Source organism: Nothobranchius furzeri, chromosome 6 (assembly GCF_043380555.1).
Source record: "Nothobranchius furzeri strain GRZ-AD chromosome 6, NfurGRZ-RIMD1, whole genome shotgun sequence".
Lineage (NCBI taxonomy): Eukaryota > Metazoa > Chordata > Actinopteri > Cyprinodontiformes > Nothobranchiidae > Nothobranchius > Nothobranchius furzeri.
The window spans coordinates 52,794,394-52,810,450 of NC_091746.1; the positions used below are offsets into that span (position 1 = coordinate 52,794,394).

At 40.5% G+C, this 16,057-nt stretch overlaps 1 protein-coding gene across 4 annotated transcripts in view; it reads left to right on the plus strand.

The window, feature by feature from the left end:
* The window catches only part of pdlim5b (PDZ and LIM domain 5b), a 62,068-nt gene that overhangs the window by 25,634 nt on the left and 20,377 nt on the right, over positions 1-16,057 (plus strand). For 3 of the 4 annotated variants that reach the window (XM_054744333.2, XM_054744334.2, XM_054744335.2), the window contains exon 3: positions 1,155-1,306. In XM_054744333.2, the coding sequence (XP_054600308.2) occupies positions 1,155-1,306 (152 nt within the window). Of the gene's footprint in view, positions 1-1,154; positions 1,307-7,814; positions 8,865-16,057 lie in introns of those variants that run through there. The other variant, XM_070552317.1, reaches the window with a different exon arrangement.

Genomic DNA, 16,057 nt, shown 5'->3' on the forward strand with positions numbered 1-16,057 from the left:
AGTAAGTTGGGGGGAAAAAACAACAAAAATAAAACATTTTTATTCAAAGCTGTCTCAGGGCCCCTCCCTGCAGTGGGCCCTGGGTAAACGGTACCCTTTCCCCCCCCAGTCCGACGCCCCTGATCACAGTACATGATGAGACAATCACTTTCATGGATTTCTGAAAGATTATACATAATTTCTAAAAGGAGGAAACTCCAGAAAACTCCTTTAATTCATTATAACATATGTTTTGGTTTAATATTTCCCCAAAGTATAAATATCTTAATAAATTAGAGTTGGGTGCCACACAGTTAGGATTTATTCACAAAAGTAAATGTCTACATTCAGAGTATGAAGAACACATTCCCACTGCTGGCTGTTGTGCTCCCTGCAGTATTTCTCACATATCTTCTAAATACTGAATGGTGGCGCCATATATCAGATTTTTCTGGCTTCATTATGGTTTCTTCATCTTGTTTTGTTTTTCTGATTATTTAGGACTATTTCAATGTCCTTTATTATATGGAAATAGAGTAACTGATCTTGAGGTCCAATACACACAAAGAAGACATTATTTTAAGTCTGGTTAGGAAAAAAACCATCTAATCACTCAGAACACTGGGTTGGGACAGAAGATGACGTTGGATACATGAAGCTTTCAGAAGAAACGCCAAGCAGCCAGTCTGTTCACCAGCACCTTTCAGCAGCACAACAGATTATTTAACAGAGCAAGGAAGAAGAAAAAATAGCCTGGAGAGGCTCTGAATATTCCTTACAGACCAGCCAGGATGTTTTATGATTGTAAACTTTCATACCATGTGGTTTTCCATGTGGTTTTCATCTATAGTCTGTTATTTGATGATGTGAAAATGGGTTTTTATGGGTGAATAGTTTTAGTGAGTAGAGCGAGTCCTGCTCCTCGAATCCAGTGATGTTAGTGTTGTGAGGAGTGGCAGATCTTATCTTTCAGATAAGACAGGAGACGGAAAACGGATCACAATGCTCAGAGATTACAAGTCAACTAAACATGCACACAAATGCAACATCTGCTAAAGGACTTCTTCTTATGTTGATTCAACTCCTGGTTGATTCAACGACAGGAGTTTACTGTAAACTGAAATTTAAACTGTATATATTTGTTCTATGATGAATGTGCTTCTGTGTCATTGCAGCTGACTGATGGAGGAAAGGCAGTCAAGGCTGGAATTAGCATCGGAGACATCATCCTTTCTATCAGTGGGATTTCCACTGAAGGCATGAATCACCTTGAGGCTCAGAACAAGATTAAAGCCTGCACAGGTCACCTGAGCCTCACCCTGCAGAGGTAAAACTTACACACACTTACTTAATAATATGATTTTAAAGAGAAAAAAATGGCAATACTGTAATAGAAATGATGACTACATTCATTAGTATTCACAATAAATCATTCTTACCAAATAGTTTAAAACATTGTTTTAAAATTTTTGCATCTTAGTGTTTTTACATATTTTTGTAGTGTTTCTATAGTTTTATTTATTTTTCCCCATTCCTGTTAAGTGTCCTTGGGTGTCCTGAAAGGCACTGTTAAATAAAATGTATTATTATTATTATTAGGTTATTATTGAGTTGAATGATGTGGCAATAGTTTCAAATTCAGATAGAACGTTATTAATCCCTCAGGAAATGTCCTCTGGGAGATTAAGTTCACAGCAATATAATAGTGAATTAAAAACATCATGAACAATATAAAAAAATATGAAAAAGGGGGAAAATGCATCAGCAATAAATTCAGTTATTCTGCCAATTAGATAATAAAAAGTCAAATAAAAATGCTCCTCGGTTGTGCTGATGCATGCTGCTACCTGCCTGCAGCAGACACAGCTAAAGTCTTTCTTACACACAATGTTTGTCATAAATATCTTTACCACAGGTACCTTTGAAATATTGTGCTTTTGTTTCAGAAATGTCAAGATTTGGAAAGAGATGGAGTTTTTATTTTCCTGAAAACGTCAAATTGTAGTTTTGTTTGGATTAGGGTGGATGAACGAGATGGAACAGATGCAGGTGGAAGTAAGAGAAGGTGCTGGTTGAAGCTGAGCAGCAAACAAGAAGAAAAATGAATCTAAAATTTAGGAGATCTCAGAATAGTCAAAAGATGAGTAAAAAACAGAAAACTAACTTAATCATCTTTTTTCCCCCAAGATTTAAAAACCCTTGTTCTCCATTTCTACCCTCAGAAATGCTTTTTAAAATGTATATTAAGAGGTTTCATGCATAATAACATCGTGTTTAAGAATTGCAGAACACAAATGCAAGGCAAGGCAGCTTTATTTGTGTAGTACCTTCCAACAGTATAAAACCGACCAAAGTGCTTCACAGAAATAAAAAACATTGAAAACAATACACAACATAAAATGCATAAAAACTAAACTAACACTAAAAAGCCTCTCATGCTGAGTTAAAAGCCAAATCATTAAAATAGGGTTTCAAAAGAGATTTAAGAGATGTAATGGCATGCCATCAGGCATAAACATGTTGATCGAAGTAAAGTTTAAAACACTTATTTAACAAAATCTTGGTGCAGAGTTAAAAAATGCTGCTGTTTGATCTTCTGGGCCTTGTCAAAACTGAGGAGCTAATTAGATATTTTTAAAGCCGCCGTAACAAATGCAGAGAGGACATGAAGCACCGTTTTAATTCTAGGTTATTACAGAAAAGGTTCTAGCTAATGGTTTCCACATGTTCTTACTAACTTGTGTCGAGTATAAAATAGTCAGTAGAACAAATCCAGTTTATATCTGATCGTACAGCAGACCCTGAGATTATGGGTCCAAGTTTAGCCATTTAGATTAAAGTCTTTGGTTGTTCTAAAGATAACCAGAAGATCTTCAGCTGCAGATGAAGAAAGCTACACTTTGTCTTTGTTAAAAAGTCTCTGAAATTCATTACTAAATACACCTGGCCAGGAATTGCTTTGCAACACTCCCCAGGTGATGGAGAAGTCCGAAGCAGAAACATCTCAGAGAAAACATCTCCATCAATGCGTGTGCGCGAATCCACACTCAAAAATCTGCCTTTAGCTGCAATAGAAAATAGACACAGAATAGACAGAAAGGCTCATGTCAGATAAAACCACACAGATCTACCTCACACCGTCACTTAACAGTCATGCACTAACCCATCTTGGCTCGCGACGGGGAGGGCCGTTGTTGGTTTAGCGTCCAGGAATCAGCAGAAAACTAGCAGTGGGTAACCGTTAGCATTAGAAACTCCACCAGAGAGCAGAACTCCTCCAGGCTTGTGTTATTATTGGAGATAAAACATCAGCGTTGCAGAGCTAACAGTCAGTGGTAGAGTCTTTTTGCTGTTAGCCAATCAGAGGGGAAATGTGAAATGAGACTCCAAATCCTGCTGCCTTCCACTTACCTCTCCTCTGGCTCACTTCTAGTTCCTGAAATGGGAGGGCCAGAGTTTTATTTTTTCCCACAAAGATCAACTCATTCATACTGGACATCACATCAAATGTGTTAAAGCGAATGGACTTGGTTTTAAAATATCTTTTCTAAAACAAAAGTCACCCACGTAATTTTGTAAAAATGTGCTTAAATGTCAAATCCTGCTTTAAGTAAATCTGTATTTTTGATGGGTGAAGAGCAGCTTTTCTGTGTTGGACAGAGACAAATGGAGCCAAAGCACGCATGCCTTCTAAAGCTGTAAAACACGTTGACAGCAAAACTCATTCTGGTTTACTTGTCCTGTCATTCATCACCACATCAAAGGAGAAAGGAGTCTCTGCTTTAATCATGGGAACGCCATCTGAAAATAGCCGTGCTCTACAGCTGTCTATAAACTGTGTGTGTAATGGATGCAGAATGAAATGTTCGGCCCTTGTTGTGCAAATTAACTACAGACAAATCAGCCTTTAAGGAATAAAGATCCTCTTGTTGCAAATGGGACATAATTGTGGTTTCCCTTCACTTTGGGGAAGAAACTGTTTTGTGGCTTGTTTACTTATTTTATCTGGGTTTTGTTGTATGAGTGATATTCGTGTCCTACATTTAATTTCTTGTGCAGGTGCATTTCGCTTCAAAATGAATAAATATTAAATGTCAATTTCACTGAAAACTCATTTTTTTAATGCTTATTTCTGATTATAATCAGTCACTGAGTTGTTCATGCAGCCTGAACATGAAAATAGTTTCCTACTCCGATCTCCTGCATTAGCTTCTGATAGAACATAGACAGTGAAACTCTAAGATTAGAAAAGCCTGACAGATCTACGTCACACTGTCAACAGTCACGGACTTATCCATCTTGACTGAATCCGCAGAGAATGTCTCTACTAGTAGAAGCTAACTGTTAGCATTAGCAACTCAGTCACGCAGTAGAACTCCTCCAGGCTTGTGTTATTTGTGGAGAAAAGCATCAACGTTGCAGAGCAAACTAAGTCAGTGGTAGTCATGGTGCTGTTAGCCAATCAGAGGTAAGATGTCCAAATATCAGGAAATAAGACTCCAAATTCTGTGTCTGAAGCCATTTCTGTACTATTAACTTGTACTTCCTGAAACAGATGCACAGGATGACCCCCCCCCCCCCCCATAGACCACTGTAAATGTATTAAAAATTAAAGTTGCTCTTTCGACAGGATATTTAGACTTTCAACTAACTAATAACGCGATTATTATGCATCATTTCTAAAATGTTGCATGCAGCACCATGAGTAAAAACCTGAAGGGATTCTTTCTGTTGAGCTCCAATTCTTCTGTTCTTGTCTCCCAGATTTAATTTATGGTTTTAATAATCGCTGAGAAGGCTGTTGACATTAGAGCGGCTCTACTAGAGCGTGGCAGGAAGATTGATGTGACGAGTTCACCCCTTTATGTCACTTTGTCTTAGTTTAGATTCTTGAGGCACTTCCTGAAGAAGATGCTTTGATATTCAAACCATCTGGAGGAGGAGAATAAAAACTCTGGAGGGGAAAGAATCCATTGTTTATTTACAGTGTCTGATTTTGTGATGTTGTGATGAGCTTCAGCTGTCCGCATATGCTGTTTTATTTGTAGCACGTTTAATGAAAATGTATTTCCCAAAAGTATGTATGCAATGACAAGTGCATCTAAAGCTGCAGTGTTAGGAGAAATTTATTACTCCAATATTTCTACACGCATAATTCACTGAATAAATTGTCTTTTTAACCCTCCCTTGAGGTCCACATGCTCCCTCCTCACCCCTGCCACATACCCAAGGTATAAACCATCAGTCCTGCTCAATGGTCAACTTTCCTCGCGGGACAGTGGGAGGGTTAAACATTTTAAAATTTTTATTTCGGTGTATTTATGCTTTAATCAAAGAAGATAAACTGTAGACACACTTGAGTTTCAATGGATGACATGTTGAGCTAAGGCGGGAGAAAAGGGCTAAAAGGCTGTGTACACCCTGGACAGGTTGCCTGTCAATCACAGGGCAACACAGAGATGCACAGGATGAACAACCACATGCACACTCGCCTGAGGACAATTTAGACTGACCAATTAACCTGACAGTTATGTTTTTGGTCTGTGGGAGGAAGCCAGAGTACCAGGAGAGAACCCACACATGCACAAGGAGAACATGCAAACTCCTTGCAGAAAGACCCCTGGCTGGGATGCGAGCCCGGGACCTTCTAGCTGCAAGGCAACAGCGCTTACCACTGCGCCACTTTGCAGCCTGATTCAAACTATAAATGTGAAAAGATGTATATAAAAAAGAAACTGTATGTACAGTATAAGCTAAAGACTATATGAAACGTCTTCTAAATATCTAAAGAAATGTGAAAATACAAAAAAAAATCATTATGAAAATTTACAAATAGAAGTCAACTTCAGGGTTCATTTCAAGATCCTGGTTCTGGTTTTTAGGGCCCTACATGGAAGGTGACAGATCATTTGCTGCTGTGGCCCCCAGACTCTGGACCTCTCTCCCCCTGAGATCAGTGGACTCGAGCAGGGTTCAGCCAGCTGCGGGGCGTTTACTGCTTGGGCCACAGATACGTGTTAATGGGGGTTACTGTAGCATCTCACTAACCAATCAGAATGGGCATCAAAATACGTTATTTTCCTCTGCTACATTTGTCAAAATAAAAGTCTACACTAAATGTTTGTGCCGCACCGCCACAGCAAAATAACTTAGTTGACGGTTTTTATAGATATTTTGACGTTGTAATGACTCCAACGTTTTCTGTTTTGGATCTTTATTCCGGGTTACTGTTGGCCGCAGCCCACGCCTTAACTCCAGGAAAAACAACGTTAATGATTTCCGTTCAAACTAGCTTGTTTTCTCTTTCTAAACAACCGAACTGGAACTCTCCACACAACTGGCCAACAAAACCCCCTTCAACATAAAAGTCCACTATTGTTAAAAAATGTAAAGCGTGAAATATATAGCCTGTATTTGCTCACTTATACTAACCATAATTGTAGTTTGAAATGAATTAAAATATCATGAAACGTTAAAAATTCACTGTATTTTGAAAAGCCACTGGCTCCTTCCTGTCTAGCGGTGCTTCAGGTGAGCTTCTCATGAGAGACGGTCTGAAGTAGATGACAAGCAAGGGCGTCAGTTTGTTTTCAGAATTGCTGGGGACAATAACCATACACTTGAGTGGGGTTTAAAAATTGCTGGGGACAATAAAGTAGGCTAGCACAGGGGTCGGCAATCCGCGGCTCTTCCATCCATCTGATGCGGCTCTCTGTGCTTGTAAAATAATGAATGGATATTTAAATAAAATGCTTTATATTTTACTGCATTAATTTTACACCTGTAAGCCAATTCTAAATGTAAAGATTGTCTGCGTAAACCTGAACAGTTCCAACCCGGTCTTACTGTGAGACCGGGTTGACGGGTCACACTTGTGCGTAATCATATGCGCTTCCTGAGCTGAAGATAATGTGAGATTCTGGGATTCTCCTCGGACGGCTCCTGGATGTGTCGCCACATTGGAGACAGAAACAAGCACTATTCAGCCAAAGTTTCATAATCAGGGAACATTTTCTAAGTGACAAGTCTCTCTGAGAGACCCGGGTTTGGAAAACACTTGCTTCAGTGGGAGGAAGCGCTCTGGTTCTCTGGGTGGCTCTGGGGTTAATCAAGTTTAATTGTTTCTCTTTGCAACAATCTTCACAGGAAGGCAAAATGGTTAAACGGCAGGTTACATATATTTCCATTTGACTGTTTATTTTGACAGATGAACTCAAGGATGTTGCTTAGTTTGAAAGAATTACCCCGACGCACACTGATGCGCATGGATGAGCTGACATTTTAATCGTTAACGCACATCGCGGAGGTAAAATATTCCCATCAGAACATCAGAGCTTTATACTGGACACTGTGTTCAGCGCGGCTCGGAGCGCCCACGGTGGACAGTGAGCTGAAGATCTGGGGTTCGCAGCGCAGCACAGAACCGGCGCATGCGATAAGATTTCCTCCCACTGAAAGAGTCTGGAAACCCGGTCTCTCTGAGGGATGTGTCACTTGGAAAAATGTTCTTTTTATGAAATTATGAAACTTTGGCTGAACAGCGCTTGTTCCCGTCTCTAATATGGAGACGCATGACACGTAGAGACATTTGATCACGCACAAAGTTTATGTGGAGCAGAAGCGGTCGGGCCACGGCAGGTGAAATGTTCCTAGCCTACATGAAGGGAAACAGTTTAATTGTAACATTAATATGTTACTGGACACGCTGGTCTGGTTGGTTAGACCAGTGTTTGAAGTGTAACACACACACACACACACACACACACACACACACACACACACACACACACACACACACACACACACACACACACACACACACACACACACACACACACACACACACACACACACACACACACACACACACACACACACACAATAATGCTGATAGCATGGACTAGAAGACAGGTGATGGTTTACGTATTTAAATGATGATCAGGCTGCTGTAAAATGTAATCTCCATCCACATCCAGACACAATTATCCTCTATTCTTTCTCTATTTGCTCTGCTCTTGTCTGGGCTGATCAGCTGATGGTGCGCGCGGCGCGCCTAACTAGCGGCTGATGCACATTTTACGCATTTGGAGAGGTGGTGCTGGATGCTTTGCTTTTACTGGAAGATGGTCCACTTAACACACGGGTGTAGACTACATATTAATGACAAATGAATAAAAATTAAATTGTGAGTTTTTACTTCATATTTTATAAATAAAAAGGACAGGGGAACACATTTATGACATCTTTTTAAACTAAATTTTCTAGCGCGACCTGCCTGCTTCACTTAAGTCACTGCTTATTAAGGTCCGTCCAAAATTACCGTGGGAAATGGGTAATAATGGTTCTTTGATGGGAATAGGTTGCCGACCCCTGGATAAGATCTGAGCTGGTAAAACAAAAATCCTCATCAGCAGGCGTTTTTGAAAGTGGGGGGGACACAGCTGCCAATCACAAATTTTGCCAGGGACATGTCCCCGGTGTCCCCGGTTAAAATGACGCCTATGATGACAAGGCTGTGTTCCGCCTTATTGACAGTCTCCCGTTTTGAGTTTAATCTGTATAAACTGTGGATAAAGCAGGAGGCGGGACTTAAACGCAGGTTTGGGTTTGGAGAGTGTGGAGCACGCTCACATCAAACCAGCAATTCAGAATGAAAGGGCAGGGTGAGCACAGATGATCAATAACTGAATTAAAATGACGGAGAACTGATAGATGAGTGGAGAAAATGTCTTGTTTTGAAAGATCAGTGGCGAAGTAAAATTTTAGGAGCTAGTAAGAAGATGGCATTCCCTTTTACAAACCAAAACACCCTTTTTAACGGCTGGCCGGATGATATTGGTGGACTCGGTGGTCTCCAAAATGCAGCTGAAGACTCACCTGTTCAGGTAGGCTTTTGTGACCTTCATCATCACCCTCTCCTTAGCTCTCCTTTTTAAAATATAGATATTAAAATTTTTTGTTCTTGTGAAGCGCCTTGTGATTTTTACCTGGAGGCATTTTATAAAATATTGTTTTCTTTTTTCCTTTCTTTCTTTTTCACTTTTCTTAAACCAGTTTGTGAAATCAAGGGAAAAAGCTGCATTGGCTTTCCAACCCTCAGTTCAAACAGATCCATTTTGTTCATAGATGCCAATTCGGCTAAAACTTGATTCCTGCATCTTTGAAAGGTTTCTCTGGAAAGGCTAACCAGTTTTAATTAAATATTTTATTTCCTTTTATTTATTTATTTTTTTACAAATGACAAATGTTTGTAGATTTTTCCTCATCCTTGCCTTTTTATCACAGGTGAAATTCTGCAGTAATCGTTAAATCGTCATACTCAGGATGCAGCCTGGCAGTTTCTCAAAGCTTAAATCTTTGTCCTCTTCATTGTTGTTACAAGCAGCATGTTCCAGTTCACGTTCAGACTGAATTTTGTTCCAATATCATGAAAATGTTGTAGAGTTGCTACTCTGGTAGCAGAAAGCTGTGGGAAGCAGTTGTAGGAAACTATGATAATGGATGTTTATTTATTGTCTTTGAATCACGCAGCACAGCACATTGAAACACCATGTCTGAGAGGATGTGGCCACGTTCGCCTTCATCCAAAACCTCAGACGATACAGATCAACACAGCCTGCGCTGTATGCTCCAACTACAATATTTCTTTGTGAAGCTTTTGGGAGGTCATATGTGTGGAACTGCTGGGCTAATGCATTTATCCTCTGTGCAGAAAATGTGGTTTTATTATTTTCTGGTTCGTCCCAGCTGAAAAGAAATTATTTGATCCGTGCAAACAAACAAAAAGAAACTGTTTTCTTTCTTTTTGAATATTTATATTTCTTTTGATCATACAGATATGTTCAGGCTCCAACTTTATACTTCTGGGATCTGGCTTTAATTGGCAGATCTGCTCATAAATAGTCAGAGCCACTCCACACCCAACATAATATATCTCCACGGGGTGAAGGAGAGGACAATCTAACATAAGCCAGAACCCCCTGCTGCCTCCTGGCTGCCTTATTGGTGTGGTGGTCAGAGGGAACGTAAGGGCCCATGTAGGGCCTTCTACATTGTTTGGATTTACATTAGAGCACATAAACTAGAGGATAGTTTACTCTTTTGTGGTTGCAGTGAATAACCATGTAGAAATCTGCCTCAGTGCACTTTAGCATCAGTGCACTTTAGCATCATTATTTAACCTGCAGCACACGTATTTGAATGCAAATCTGAGAACAAATGTTTTTCCTTCTGGAAACCAACTTGTTTTCTGTAATTTTATTGACATCTCAAAAGCACATGACAGGAATTAAGTTTTGCTATTTGTGGACCTTGATAGCTAGATGCTCTATTTCAGCATGTGACTGCTGATATGAATGAGTGCACAGGACTTCTGCTTGACATGTGCACACAGGAGATAAACATGCACACTGTACAAAAGGCATGTTTAAGTATCTAAGCAACTGGCAGCAGCTGCATGCTGTTCCGTTAAACACTGATTAGCATTTACTCTGGAGGGGCATGACTGTGCTATTCTTAATTTTTCCCTGTAAAATGTCAGTTTACCCATCTGTTTCCCACAGTTTCCTTTTTTAATAAATGCTTCACATTTGTGAAGTTTACTCCTGGCCACTTTATTGGTTTCACCCATCCACATACATATATGGACAATGGGTTTCCATAGGTTCCAATAACACGTTTTGGAAGAGAAATGGGAGGTGGCTACCACCACCATTTTGACCATGTCACAGGTTCTGTCAAGCCCAGACAATTCCACAAAAGGGAAGAGAGGTGTGGCTGTAAGGCTGGGATCAACTGACGACACCCGGTCGAACTAGCTACAGGCTAACCTGAAGCTAACCCAAAGCTAACGCGGAGGTGGGAGCTAAGCTAACGGAGGTAGCAACCTATCTACAACCGGAGTTAACTGTGCACAACACCAGAGCTTCTGGCTCAGAGATACGCCGAGCTGACTGCTGGGTAAAACCGCGTGGAACACAGAGGTCTCCGATAGCTCCACAAGCCGGCAGCCGCACAGCAGACAAGCGCCGCTGCGATGTGAGATGCGCAGAGCTGCTGCTGGGGAGAACCGGGTGGAAAGGTTTCCATCCCAGGGCTCCACAAGCCGGCAGACAGGAGCCGCGATCAGACAGAGATGCGCCGAGCTGTGGGGAGGGGAGAAACGGGTGGAAAACATCGGTCTCCCGAGAGCTCCACAAGCCGATAGACAGAACCCAGCTCCACCAACATGTTATATTTCAACCCATTTTCTAAAGTGCAGCATTATGTTAAATGCACTGGGTTTTACCCTATTACTTTTAAATTTCATGGTTAAACAGTGCATGTTAAAATCTAAGCTCAGCTCGGCAGTGACCTAAAATACATAAATATAATTTTACTTACCGAAAAAAATGAAGTGGAGACTCCTTGGACTCTCTATTAGTGCAATTAATGCCACAGCAAGTCATTTTGTCCAACAATTGCACAAATAATATCCAAAAAAGAACGCACAAACGCTACAACTAATGGTCTAAGTTGAGAGACTGAAACTGATGGAACAGTTTCCAAGCCAGACCAAGGCTCAGACTGAGGCCTTTCCACGGAGCTAGCTCTGTGGTCATGTGGGTCAGATGCTCATTAATTATACAGACTTTTAGGCTTTTAATACACTTAAATAAGAGTAAGAAAAATTCACCCGCCTCAGAGTGTCATGAGTGTAAACTAGAACATTTAAACAAAAACATGTTTTGGTACCAGGCTGTAAACATGTTTATTTCTGCTGTGAAATTGGTATTTTTAACATGGGAGTCAATGAGGATTTGCTCGCTTCTGACACCAGCCCCCAGTGGATGAGGGTGGAACTGCAATTTATTTCATTTCTGCGTTTGCTTCAATTTTTTGACCTGCATTGTGGGGGCTTGGTTACACCTCAGAATCACTGGGTTATGCTGGTATTTAAACATGTTTGTTGGTGTAAATTTATTTTTGCAGACGCTTTTATCAATGCAACTTACATCTATGGATGCAACATTGTAGCTTATACTGCAGTCGGTTAACACAGCAAGGTAATTGTGCCGATTTTTCTACCAATTTTTGCCTTCTGATGATCGTAAAGAACCAAATTGCCCAAAAATAATCTCATCAGATTTTTCTGTCATGTGTGGCATTTTAAGAGCTCTGGTCTGCTCTGAAGCACGTCAGGACTAGCCTAAAAATGTAGACTGACAGTAGCCAAAGCAAAATGATTTAGCTCTGCAGGAGCCTCAGCAGGCCTGGTGGTCTTAATCACAGTCCTCTTATCACTTTGGTGGGCAGAATGATGCAACAGAGCAGAACAACTAAGATGGCACTCATTTGAAATGGCTTTGGCATCAATATTGGACTATTTAGATTTTGAGAGCAGAGCAGATATGGGTCCTTTCATGTAGAAAAAGGATGTATTTGCATCTTCTTCTATCTGGTATGGTGAACTGCCGAGTTAACTGACATCCGTAGCATTGAATTGCGTAATTTTGTTTGTTGCATGGGGAGGCAGTTGGAAAGACGACTATAGTGCCCACCCCACGACTGAGCGCCGTCTATGGGTTGTGGCCAGACTATATAAAGGATGGCTTGCCATGCTACATCAGGACTGCTCCGATCATAAATCTAGGATGCTCCACCTGTTGGATTGTCTCGACCTGGTATTGAGGCCCTGAGGATAAACCAGCATGCACCCTGTTGAATGTGATTTGCAGCCAGTCAAGATGCGAGGTGATGGAAGCACGGTGCATAGATTGTGGGGAATATAAATGCTCCTCCGCTATGTTGGTTTACTCCAAAGTCACATTTGAACTCAAGGTTTTGGTATATTTCCCATCTGATTTGGAGTGTTTGTGAGTGCAGTCTGGTAATGTGTGATGTGTGATTTTTGCTGTGTGGCTGCACACCACACACAGGAGTTTTTGCAACTGGGATTTATTTATCACCACATGTGGGATTTGTCATGTTTTGAAAATTGTCATTTTTACAGTCATTCCGTGTGAACATGCGTGTTTTTAGCCTGTTGTTTTTATCATCAGTTGAGTTTAGCTTCTATGTTTGACATGAGCGTAAGAAAAAAAGGGTCTGTTCCTATGTAAGCATTTTTTTCTGTGTTTGGAAAAAATATATATTTAAGCTGTTGAGACATGAATCTGTGCTGAGGGAACTTTCTATTAGCCTCTCCGTCATTCAGTCATGCGCCCTATTGCAGACTGTTTCTCTTGGCACTCACAGAGACACAGGCAGGGTGGAAATGCGTCAGAGTGCTTTACCCTCAGGCTCACTCCGCTTGTTAATGACATCTGTCTCTTATACAGGAAGTGTGTGAATGTGTGTGTCAAGGTAGGTGCACAGAGGAGCCAGCACGGACGACCGCCTTAGCTGACACAGCAGCATCTTTGTACCAAGCAGCCAGTTCTAATGATTCTGAATGTCGGGTATATGAGAAAAACACACCCAGTCTACACTGTCTGTAGATGGCACATAATCGTTTTTTCTTATGAAAGAGGTCTTTCAATGAGAAACCATTTTTCACTTATTTTTGAAAATGATTTGAGTTTTACATGCAGGCTGAACATGAAAATAGTCTCCTACACCTATCTCCTGCATTAGCTTCTGATAGAAAATAGACAGGGAAACTCTAGGATTTGAATCTACGTCACTTAAAGGGATACTTTGTAACCTTTTCATTATTTTAAATAATTTTCTTGAGTCAGTATGAGCTTTACAGGGTTAATGAAAGCCACCCAGCCCCTATCGCCTCTGTGGCCAGAATATTCCACTTGCAACTTAAGACTAACTGGCCACTCTGTTGGGAGCTGACATACCTGGCGCTGCAGTCTGCTTCCAACACGTTTTCTGCATGTTGTAGGACAGTGGTTCCTAACCTGGGGGTCCCGACCCCCACAAGGGGGCGCCAAAGCCTCTCAGTGGGTCGCCAGGACCTCTCCACTTTAAGGGGTTAAAACTTCATTTATTACTTGTTTATAGCCTACATTTTGCTCATATTTTTTCATGAGTGAAAAGTTTACTGATATTAAGACAGGACATAATTAGTACAGAAAAAGTAACACACTTAAGAACATTTTGCTCAGCTCACTGTTTTATTTTCAAGTGTCAAAAGTTCATTAAAGATAGGACTGGTTGATTAATCAGCCTTTACAGTAAATAATCTAGTATAAACAGTAATATACACATTTAAGTACATTTTGCTCAGTGTATTTTTTATGTGTCAAACGTTTATTGAAAGGAATGATTGATTTATCAGTGTTTACAAGAAATGATGTGACCAGAAAAGTAATACAAACTGTCAAGCACATTATGCTCTGTTTGATTTTGTTAATGACTTTGTTCGGTACTGGAGCCTACTATTACTGTTATCTATTGAATCAAAGCATATTAAAATGTGCTTGAACAATTTTATCATTTCTTAATACTGTTTGTACTGGAAGAGATAATGGGAGGGGGTCGTCAAAAATTATACTGGTAAAAAACGGGGTCCCTTGGGAAAAAGGTTGGGAACCACTGATTTAGATCATGAACACAACTGATTCGTTTAATTAAGTGATGAATGACTCCTGTAGACAGCTGGGAGGCATTTCAGCTGCAAGATTAAGGTGTTAAAAAGACAAACAGTGAGGACGTTTTGCTCTTGGTTCTACAGACGAACACTAGGGGGTGCTAAAAGCAAACCAAAACTGCTTAGTTCCCATTTAACATTCATGGACTCGCCCATCTTGACTTGCAACAAGGAAGGCTCTTGTTGGTTCAGCATCCAGGAAAAAGAAGAGAATGTCTCTACTATAGGATAACTGGTAGCATTAGTAACTCCACCACATGGCGGAACTCCTTCAGGCTTGTGTTCTTTGATATAAAACCCACGTTGCAAAGCAAACAGTCAGCGGTAGAGTCATGTTGCTGTTATCCAGTCAGAGGTGAGATTTCCAAAACAATCGAATTCTGTTGTTTGAAGCAACTTTCTCTCTGGCTGAATTCTCCATCTTCAAACAGATGCACCAGAGCTTTTGTTCCCCAGAGTACGACTGACAAGGCATTCCTTCCTGCTAGAGATTTTTGCAAATGTATTAAAAATATGAGTGAAGGACCTCTTTAATAGTGTTTTCTCATGAAGTTACCAGCAATTACAAATAAAAAAAATTACTCATGTCTAAATCTACTACATATACAACAGAGTAAACACTTGTGCATTCTTTTATCAAGTTCACAAATGAAGTTTGCATATTTCCTAACAAATAAAATCAAAAGCAGCAGGACTTTTGTCTTTTACTTTACTTTTTTGGGGGTGTTTGGCTTCTCACTCAAGCTTTTTCAGTTTAGCACAAAATAACATAAACTTAAACTTCCAACCTTTCCTGTAGATCTTCGATTTCATAAAATGAATCATCCAGAGGATTCAGGCATGCTCTGACTGGTCTGTTTCTTCATCAGCAGCAGAATACTTAAACACATTATGACATGCTCCACATAGTTGCCAGATAGACAGCTTCTCATTTGGAAATGTTAAGCATCACTATATGTATATTATAATTTCCTTGAATTCTCCTGTGTCCTGTCATAGTTTTTCTCATTAATTCTTCCGAACAGACATCGACTTCCGGCTGAAAAACAATCCACACAGCTACCAAAAAAAAAGCATTTGTTCATCATGATGGACCAGATCAAATGATATCTGAATCAGTTAACATTTATACTCTAACATCAAACCGAGGCGGATGTTAGTGTTTGTCTGTTTATGATGGCTGAACCAATGTGGGTTTGGCTCCTCAGAGAGCAGGACAGCAGTGACCTGGAGCAGAGCAGATCTTCAGAGGACCACCCTGTCGAGTGTTTGCCCGGTTAGCTCTGGGAAAACACACCGAGACAATCCACCCCAGTCTGGGACACAGATAGGTGCTTACATAAACTGGGATTGCTTCAGAATGTTTGATCTTTAGACCTTTTATTGTTCCTCCTGTCACTGGACTGGTGTCTTTCCATGAGCAGTTCCAATAATACACCAGGGCAGCTCAGCGGAAAACGGGTTGCCTGTATATTAGCTATTAAGTGGAAAATTGTA